This window comes from Corvus kubaryi, unplaced genomic scaffold, assembly GCF_017639235.1.
Source record: "Corvus kubaryi isolate FWS band 111438036 unplaced genomic scaffold, C.kubaryi_AGA036_p1.0 76, whole genome shotgun sequence".
NCBI classification, from domain to species: domain Eukaryota; kingdom Metazoa; phylum Chordata; class Aves; order Passeriformes; family Corvidae; genus Corvus; species Corvus kubaryi.
Genome location: NW_024582063.1, coordinates 683188 through 693139, shown reverse-complemented (window position 1 = coordinate 693139; position 9952 = coordinate 683188). Strand labels below are relative to the sequence as shown.

General features: G+C 44.5%; 1 protein-coding gene across 1 annotated transcript; it reads right to left on the bottom strand.

The window, feature by feature from the left end:
- Window positions 1-3283: 3283 nt before the first annotated feature.
- SRP9 (signal recognition particle 9) lies at window positions 3284-9121 on the bottom strand. Its single transcript, XM_042051479.1, has 3 exons — window positions 8985-9121; window positions 6248-6316; window positions 3284-4972 (listed from the first exon to the last, which is right to left on the bottom strand). The coding sequence occupies exons 1-3, from the start codon at window positions 9054-9056 to the stop codon at window positions 4853-4855; spliced, it is 261 nt and encodes an 86-aa protein (XP_041907413.1). The 5' UTR covers window positions 9057-9121; the 3' UTR covers window positions 3284-4852.
- Window positions 9122-9952: the final 831 nt, after the last annotated feature.

Below are 9952 nucleotides of genomic sequence, written 5' to 3'. Positions count from 1 at the left end.
TCAGGAGAAGCAGGACAATGCAGACCACTCCTTTCATGGACGGGTAACACTTCTTCTAGACAAAAAAAGAACCCAACATGCACGAACTTCAAAGGGAATTTAAAAAAAAATCAATCTATTCCAGACCTCTCGGCATGACTGATGTTTTAAGTTCTAAAAAAGTTACTAAGAATTGTCACCAAAAAGGTGACTAAAGAACGTCAGCACAAAATCAACACTTGCTAAACAAAGCAAAGTATCCTCAGAGCTCGTCTTGATTAAACGGAAAACACTTTCATAAAAACCAGCATTACAGTTTAAGGGAAACTCTATACGCTTAGTTTTATAATCCCAATATTCACAACACCCAAGAACTGTCTGTTTGAGGAGTCATAAGGGGTCGAGCACACTGGCTCCTGCTAAGAGACCAGGCATTTTCACATAAGAGCACTCAGAGATGGCACTCAGGGCTTAAGACGCTTTTAGAATGGCAGAAAGTAATTGCATTCCCATCCCAGGGCTCCAAGACCACACCCCTACAGCTAACTTTGGCACAGTAGAAGAACATAAGGACTTACCTTCACCAGAAACAAAGATTATGTTCAACAACATGGGCCTGGACTTGCATGAAGGCAGTTAACTCTGCTATCATGCCACGACCATGTTTTTGTTTGCTCGGTTCCCACAGACTCCAGTTTTACATGGTCCAGTTCAAGCTCACATTCTCCCAGGAGCATTTATTCAGGTGGAGCAGTTACAGGGCACAAACACAGGCTTGCATACTAAGCAGGGAGGGGTTAACAAACTACCATGCTTTGCATTCTGCTGAGTAACTAATTGCTGCTAAAGTACTGCGGCATCATTCTCATCTCAGAAATAACATTTCTACAGACTAAAAAGCCCACATCTGTCTCCAGTCTGAAGTGACTCAAACACTTCAGCCCAGCATCAGGGTGGGGAGGTTTATCTGAAAGCCAGTCTGAAGAGTCTACTTACACTAAAGATCTACTTATGTGAAAGCAATAAGAGATGAAAGGCATGTTTTTATGTCATCCCCAGCAACAAAGACAACTCAACCCTTGCTTGTATTTAAATACCAATCCTTGAACTCTCAAGGCTCTTCTAACAGATAATATCTTTATAAACAAAAGTTGTGCTGAGTCACACAGCATCTATCTTTAAAGTCGTATCGACATTTCAGAATAGACACCCCCATGTCTTGAAAAGCAGATCACTATTAACGTAAGCAAGGAATTAGTTTCAGTTCTTCATAGACTAGTTTCCTCTCAAAAAAAAAAGTGAAGATCCTTTAAGACAGTTATCTAACAAAAGGACTCCTTAGATTTGCTTGATCAAAACAGTTTTGTTTCAGTCAATTGGGAGGTCCCCCAGCACACAGCACTGTACAAAGAACACCAGTTTGCAGCTAAGCTCCTACTCCCCAAGGACATCCACTAATGCTCACAGAATCATGAAGGATCTGTTCTTGTGTGTAATCTGCACCCTGGGTAAGTTTACAGAAAAAAACCCCCCACCTATTTTCTATATACTTCCACTTCAGATCCAAACTTAATTGAAAAGGTGGTTATTTCCTGTGAGAGGTTTGTCCTCCCCCAAGCCAGAAGTGAAAAAGCACAGGTGGGTAAGGTAACACCCACCCTTCTTCTGGGAGATCAAAGTGAGGGGATTCAACCTGCCTATAGCAGGATGAACACCTAAAATGACTTAATCCTTTAAGATCAGCCTACAGTAACAAGTGATCATCCCAGTCCTACTGACCACATCTGGCAGAAAGCGGGATTTCTTCACATTTGTTACAGCAAAATGTTGAGTATTACCCACTTTTATACTGCAGGAAGAAACTTACTGAGATGAAACATAATTATTTTGACAAGTTAAAACACTTTTAAAAGCACCTGCTTGGCTTCAGTTCCATTTCCCACTTTGACACTCTGGCACCAAAGCATCCAGTTTTCCGGATTAAACCTGTCACTCCCAGAAGTTAGGTCAGGACTTTAATGGGAAGGCCTCTTTCATAAGGCTCTCTAAAACAAAGACCTGGGACCAAATGTCTCACTTCTACACATAATTGTAAAATCTTCCTGCACTCCAGAATCCACTGCCACAATGGATTAAATATGGAGCAGCTCAGGGTTCAAACCCCTAAAATTGGAAACAGAAGCAGTGAAGCTGCACATTAAGAGAGCGCTCAGGCACAAAGTCAGCCTAAATGCCTTGCACAAAGAAAGAACTGAAATCAAGACACTCGGGGAATCCAGGAGGTGAGAACACCAGAAAAATGGAATAAATCCCATGGGTAAACTAACCCAATTTCTTGGAACAATAACAAGGCCTGTTTTATTAAACTAATCTCACAAAACAGAACAATTACTGAAGATAACTAACAGGTAGCAACAAAATTAGCTGTAGCAGGGGAAAGCATCCTATTTTTTTTTAACCATTCCACCTCTGCAAAGGTCACCAGTCTGTCACAGCACAGGCTGCCCATGTGCTCCTGCCCTGCCTGTCTGCAGCCTGTAATTCCTAGCACCAGCTCCTGGCTGGAGAGCAGGAGTCTCTGGCAAGCTGGGCTGCCCAATGCAGATTCATGTACAGTGAGCACCCCTCTGCTGCAGCAGCCACAAGAAACTGATTTTTTTAATCACAAACCAGAAAACACATTCAAGTAGCTGGCAGCATGATGGACTAACTCAACAAGTGTTTATTAGGGAAGTGACCAGTGTATATAGGAGCACTCTCAGCAAGGGTACAGGCATGAAAGGAAGAGAGCTTGGAATTCAGAGCTTCTCTACTGCCCCATGAACACAGTATGGAAATGGCTGAAAATTCCGGGACGAAGCTACGAAGCACCTATGTTTTGTTAAAGAAGTTTTCAAAACATTTGGTTTTTTTAAGCAGCAGCTTTGTAGTATCTTCTTTTGCATTCTGCCTGCACAGAACCACCCTAGCTTTTTTCTGATTATATGGAGAACAAGCTTAACAACACATACACTTAGAAAAGTAGCAATAGTATTTCCCCATGGTTTTAGGGAAATAACTTCTGAATTTAGAAAACTACAAATGTCTTTCCTTGCCTGTTTTGCTTGACAGCTGCTGCTCTAATATACAGTACTGTAACTGCCCCTCCTCTAAAACCTCCTGGAGTATAAAGCTGGAGCCTTTTGGCCACTTGGTACACCCAGTCTCTCTACTACTATATTGCAAATATTAGGAAAGTTATTGGGGGCACCAAAGAAAAATTTCAGTATTACAGTATTTCATGAAAGTTTAACAATTAAGCAAGTCCAGCCTTCTCTCTGGCTTTATTTATATTTCAAAAGCCAATACAAAAATGTTACACACATACCAGTCATTCCTGCAGACCAGAATTTTGAGCAGTCACTGCGAATTTAGCACTGCAGTATTTTCCATCAACGTGCAACATTCTATGTTCAGCTGAAAGGGTACTCTAATGCAATATTTAAGCCCGGTGGTTTATTTCCAAGCTTTTGGCAAATGTGGAAAGTCCACTGCTTCCCAGTAGCTCAATTATTTTTATGTAAGTGACAGCAGGTAGCTACTTAAGTAGATGTTTTGTAATATACAAATACCACTACAAGTATGGGTCTGCTTTACTTTCATGGCTTGGTTTAACCCAAAAAATTAGATCTGAAAGCACCTAGTTATACCAATAGCCTAATTACACGAAAATGTTCATCTGTTTTTAAGTACGCAAGACCCAGTCAAAGTAAGTATCAATTTTAGCTACTGGGTTTTCAAACAAAAGGCTTTTTTTGCAAGAGACAATTAAGGCTTCCATCAGCCTACCAGAGGTTACTGTGAGAAACAAGTCCAAGCTACAGGAGCATCGGTCTATTTCTGACAGTGGTATTTAAGTATTTATTAAGCTGTTTTCATCCATTTATTCATTTGGCTGACATCCACCTGCCACATGTAACTTTTGAAAATGCAGTTAACAAGCTGCTAGAATAAGGAATATGGATAGTGTTTGGTTGGATATTTTCTATTAATATAATAGGCAAGAGCTTCCAGAATTTGTCTTGCTGATATACTTCAATCCTGCCTGAAGCAAGGATGGGAAAAGGAACCCCTGCTAGTACAAAATAGCTCAAGTATGTAAAAAAGCCACTGACTATTTTTTAGTAACAGTATTTGCACAGGCAGAAAAAAACTCTCCCAGTTTCTCACAGATCTCTAGCAATATTCAAGTGAAGTTCTATTTTAACTTTTAAAATACAGTTTAATTACTTAGGCAATATAAGAGTTCTACAAACTGCATCATGGATAATGTCGCACGGCTTATGACCAAGAGCAATACCAAAGCTAGAATGTTGCTAGTGACAGTGGTAATACAAATTGGCAATTTCAACATTTCCAGAAAACATCTGTTATTCTAAACCCAACAGATTTATATAATGTATGTAAATATTTATTAGACCCAGTCACCATGCTACAGTATTAGGTTAATAAACCCTCTCATTTTAAGAATACACCAGCATAAGGTATGAACACAATTAAATCTATATGAAATTTTACAGTAACTTTCCAGAAGTATGCTTGTGGCCGATCAAATTCAGACTAACATACTGTAGATTTAAAATATTTACTTGTCTTCTTAGCATACCTAATGTGTAAGAATAGTTGCTTGATACCCAAAAATAAATATAAGCTTTCAATTGAAAGCACTTATTTTCCTAGATTTCCAAAGTGGAGTCTGAGGAGTGAAAATGCTTGACTTGTCATCAGTCCACTTCAGTACATAAAAGCATCTCCTGCCCCAGTTTTTCATTGAAATCCAAGAGATTTTCTTCCAATGAAATATGACCGGAGCACTCATTTTATTTGCAGCACTTCAGTCTGTTTCCATGGCAGCACTGCGGGATTCCTTCGCCACCATGAGTCGCATGAGCTGACTGTGGAATTTCTCAATCTTCTTCACGTCCTGTGCCTGGTCTGTTCTGTACAGCAAACACTGCAAGATAAAGTTCCTAATATCAGATTTCACTTCAACTGGTTTTATCGTGTTTATAGCTGCTATGCATTTGTGCTTGGAACACACAAAACAAGGAGAGCACTGAAATGTTCATTTGTTACCAGGAGGCAGCACCAACACATCCACCCTGTTTCAAAGCACACACATATCTGTGTTTACTTTTCAGCTTCTCCTTAATGCTCATGCCTCCCATTTTGAAAACAGGGAAGCTCATAATATATTCTAGTTTCTTCTAGCTCAAAAAGAACCTGTTAAAACTTAGGTTTTAAAGCTGCCTTTAAAGACACTCCTCTTTGAGCTGCCTAAACATAGAACAAGATTTTAAACCTGAAGTTACTTTCCTATTCTCTATATTCTGAAAGCAAGTTTATTTTGCCTTTCACAGTCCTTAATGTTACACTGCCTGGGACATAAAATTCAGTATTTCCCACTGAAAGGGATCCCCTATCCCAAGCAAAACCTGTTTTTCAAAGGCAGCCCTAAATAAGGAACACAGCATCTGATTAAGATAAAAAAAACACTCAAACAAACAAAAAACTGAAACAACAGAACAATGCAACCAAAAACCTGAAACCAATCCCCATTTTCCCCCACCTGGTGTAACATCTTTCTGTGACTGAAAGCAGGTAAGGCAGCCTACACCCCAGAAGAGTTCACATTTGTGAACCACCTGGCTCCAACTTCCCCTGTGGGAGATTTCAACAAAATTACCCTTAAATTGTCCCTGTTATCAGTGCCCCACACTCACCATCTCACCCATGTTTAGCCCTATTACCCTATCAAGAAGTGCCTTTACTGGAGTTTCACATCGCTTCCAGGCACTTGAAATTCCAATGCCAGACTACTTTTCTTGGAAAGAAGAAATTTGACTCTTTTCCAAGTCTGAAGACAAGAGTAGGGCAGAATACTGTGGCTCACCCTGGACTGCAGAAAAACAACTCCTCGGCTATAACATCACTGTCATTCAGTCTCATAATCACAAAGAAGGAACTTAATCTATGGCTAGAAGTTTTCATCACTCTGAGCAAATAAAAAGGACCACACTCACAGCAGTAAACACCTGTTTGAAAATGCTCCTGAACAGGTCAGTGTCAATCACAGACGCAGCAACGAGGGAAGGCTGAGCACAAGCTTTCTAAAAACTGTCAGGCACTCTCAAGGCAGTGTCCAAGAGCTCCCAAGCTAACTGACAGCAAAACACAAGTCTGTGAGAGGTACAACAAGCTCTGACAGAGGAATGTGTTCTGTACTTACAGCCACGTCATCTGTTACTTTGATACAGAGGTTCCCATCACAATGTCGGTATTTGAGAACGACACGCACCTGAAATGACAAACACTTTAAGAATTAGCACTTACAGCTAACAATTCTCAGAATATATTGAAGGAAACCTGCCCACATTCAGACTACCCTTAATTATAATTATGTACTGCTCCATGTTTTCAGCACCTCTGTGGTGCTCCTCAGCTCTGGTGGTATGGAAGTTGGCCCACTACATTTCCCTGCCTAACACTTTAAACTGGTTTCATAGCAGCAACAGCAAGGTTAACACTGGGGATGTTCAAAAACACTGCAAATACAGCAACAACAGTTGCAGAGACCTTGGTGACAGCCAGGATAAACTATGAGAGACATGTCGAGACAAGACACCCCCTCGCTGTGTATCACTCCAGAAAAACCAACTGGAAGCCTGTGTTTGTAGGCTTGAAACACTTCAAAAAAAAGTAGCTCTACATGAAGACTTGAAAGGGATCAACTAAATGGGGTAAGCTCAACACCACCACTTTTTCTCCTGTGGTACCTGAACTGTCATCACAGTTACTCCTGCAGTCACCTGCCCGCAGCTCTAACCTATCCAGCTGCTCTGGACCCTCAAATCACCAAAGTTCTCAAATCCATGCTGATAAAAAACCACATCCTTAGTGACTGAGCACTAAATGGTTCCTCCTGAGCACAGAATCAGCCACAGAGGGTCTGTATCTGTTTGCAGCCTCAGCTAACATCAGTAACTAGAAACGAGGCAAGGTGGCCTTTGAGAACATTCTGAACTCACACTGTAAACAGGTTTTTATTGTACAGTGATTTGTGCTAATGGTCAACAACCACCTTCACTACAAATACATTTTGAAATTCCTTCTCCAGAACGGATCTCATCACAGATTGACCCTTTTTAGCAAACTGCCACCTTCTGACCACAGCAGCAGTGTAACAACAGCGCATCTCCCTACTGGGCAGCCCCAAAAGCACAAGAGAGGCCGCCACAGGCAGCAGCTACAGGCTCAACACATCAATAACCTGCCCTTGCAAAAGGCAGGGCCACTCACTACCTGGCTGGAGACCACACACCCATCTCCCACAGCTCTTGTTCTTCCTTCAGTTTCCCAGCAAGCCCAAATACAAAAGCTCCTGAGGCTAATTCTCTGCCAAATTAACAGGACGGTATTTGTGTTACGACAACGGGGCCTACATAAACCCCTCTGTAACTAGACAAGTTTGCTGCCAGGGATGGGAAGAGATTGCCTTTGGAGACCCCTTAAGGAAAGGGGAAGAGCAACTCCTGGCTGCAGTGACATCCCTCTTCTTTCACTTAATTGAATGTCACAGAGCCTAAGGCGGCAAAACTGGGCAATTTTATTATCAGCAGCAATCGCATATGGAACCTCTATGCTAATTAAACGGCAGACGTTAATCTGCTTTAAATAATCAGATATTAATTTAATATTCTAAAGGTTTCGCCAGTTTCCCTATTCTTGGCAAAGAAAACTAGGCCTTTTTTACTGAAGTTTTCTCAGGTCTGAGTTCCACATCACATGTTTGTGCTGCTTTTTAGATAACTATAATGCTTTTTCGGAAGTCTGAGGTTACTTTTAATATTTGCATAAACCACATTCCCAAAAAAGTTACCAGAAACAAGAAACAGTCATAAACTGAGAAGTTAAGTCCTTAAGGAATTATTCTTTAAGATGCAAACACTTTCCAGTCCGAAACATCACTGCAGGCAACAATGCAACATAAGAGCCAATGAAATGACAAATCCAAATGACACAGTCTTAAGTGCTATAAACTAATAAAATAAACCAATTCTTGATACTTCAGCAGAGCTCTTAACCTCGGTTTTTAACACACGGGTACACTGTGAATGAACTCAGTGTCTTTGAAGTTCGGTTCTTGAGGTTCATCCCAGCTGCCAATAACACCACCTGAAACACTGCTCTGTAGGGATGTTGTTGGGGTTATAAATGAGAGCTTCCTCCTGTTTCACAGAAAAGGATGGTCAGGTGCAACACCAACGAGTAACCCTCTTCCTCGGGGCTGCTTTATCCCCTATACTCGGCACTGGTGAAGCCACAGCTCGAGTGCTGTGTCCAGTTCTGGGCCCCTCACTGCAAGAAGGGCATGGAGGCGTTGGAGAGAGTCCAGAGAAGGGCAATGGAGCTGGGGAAGGGGCTGGAGCACGAGTCCTCCGAGGAGCGGCTGAGGGAGCTGGGGGTGTTTAGCCTGCAGAAGAGGAGGTTCAGGAGTGACTTTATCGCTCCCTGCAATTCCCTGAAAGGAGGGAGTAGCCAGGTGGGGGTCGGCCTCTTCTCCCATGCAACCTGCACACAGCCTTAAGCTGTACCAGGAGAGGTTTAGGTCGGACGTTAGGAGGAATTTCTTCACAGAAAGGGTGATTAGACATTGGAAAGGGCTGCCCAGAGAGGTGGTGGAGTCACCATACCTGGAAATGTTCAAAAATATCTAGACGTGGCACTCAGTGCTATCTATGGTCTACTTAACATGGCTGTGTTCGGCCACAGGTTGGACTCGACGATCGCGGAGGTCTTTTCCAACCTAATCGATTCTGTGATTCCTGCCTCCCCTGTGCAGTCACCAGCGAACCCACCCCCAGCCCGACACCGCCCGCCGAGCTCCGCGCAAATGGAGCCGCCTCCAGAGCGCCGCTCCCGCTCCCGGGCCGCACATCCTGCCCACCCGGCCCGGGCTGTCCCACCTTCATAGGGTCGGCGAGGTAGAGCTTCTCGGCGGCGCGGGTGAACTCCTCCCAGGCCTGGAAGTGCGGCATGGCCGGGCCCGCTCGGCTCGCCGCGGCAAGATGGCGCCGGAGGCGGGCGGGCGGCCGGCTGAGACGGCGCCTCCCATTGGCCCGCGGGAAAGCGCCGCCCAATCGCGGAGAGCGTGACTCAGGGCTCCCGGGCCGCCGGCCGAGCGCTCCCGCCACAGCGACCCCTGGAGGCGCGGCGGGATGGCGCCAGGCGCTCCCCGCCCGCCGCGCAGGGAGACGCGCCTCGTGGCGGCCAGGGCTGCGTGCCCGGGGGTCGCGGGTTCGAGCCCCGCTGCCAGCGGAGCGCCCCCCCTGCCGCGGCTGGCAGCTGCGGGGCTCTGCCAGGCCAGGTCCGGGCTGTCTCCGCCACAGCCTCTCGCCCTGGGGCCACGGGGGGCCGTGGGGACGCGGGTGCGCCAGCGGGGAGCTTGGAGGTCCGGCGGGAGGTGAGGGCAGGGCCGGGGCCGTGCACCTGAGGTGTTCTGTTTGCTCGGCCGGCCCTCCCAGCTGAAGCAATTCCCAGGTTTTCCCCGGCTGGAAGGGCCTGCGTTAAGCTGGAGGTTGGCTTCGTGTGGAGCAAAAAGGGCATGTGGGAGCCCCTCACTGGCTTCCCTGGCCCACCTTGCCGAGAGGGGCTGGGGCACACCTAAACTAAAGCTGCTCTTTGGGGAAGAGGCTGAATGGCATAGAATAAAATTATGACATATGTTGGGGAACTCTGCTTTTCAGTCGTGTGTGTGTGTCTGTAAAGGTGACTTTAAAATTCCCTTCAAAAATGAAATGAGGGAGGAGAAAGAAAATCCAAGATTTCTCCTGTTATGTTTTAAAATCCCATTTCCTGCAATTATTTTTGTGCCTTTATAGAACAAAGCTTGTAGCCAGACAGAGAACTAAGCTCTGCTCATGTCACACGGCTT

Excerpts from the sequence above, each read along its gene's own strand:
- SRP9 (XM_042051479.1), bottom strand. The coding sequence starts at position 9,056 with ATGCCGCACTTCCAGGCCTGGGAGGAGTTCACCCGCGCCGCCGAGAAG. Across the intron at positions 6,317-8,984 it reads ACCTCGCCGACCCTATGAAG|GTGCGTGTCGTTCTCAAATA; the intron begins GTGGGACAGCCC and ends TTGTCATTTCAG. Across the intron at positions 4,973-6,247 it reads AAGTAACAGATGACGTGGCT|TGTTTGCTGTACAGAACAGA; the intron begins GTAAGTACAGAA and ends TTTATCTTGCAG.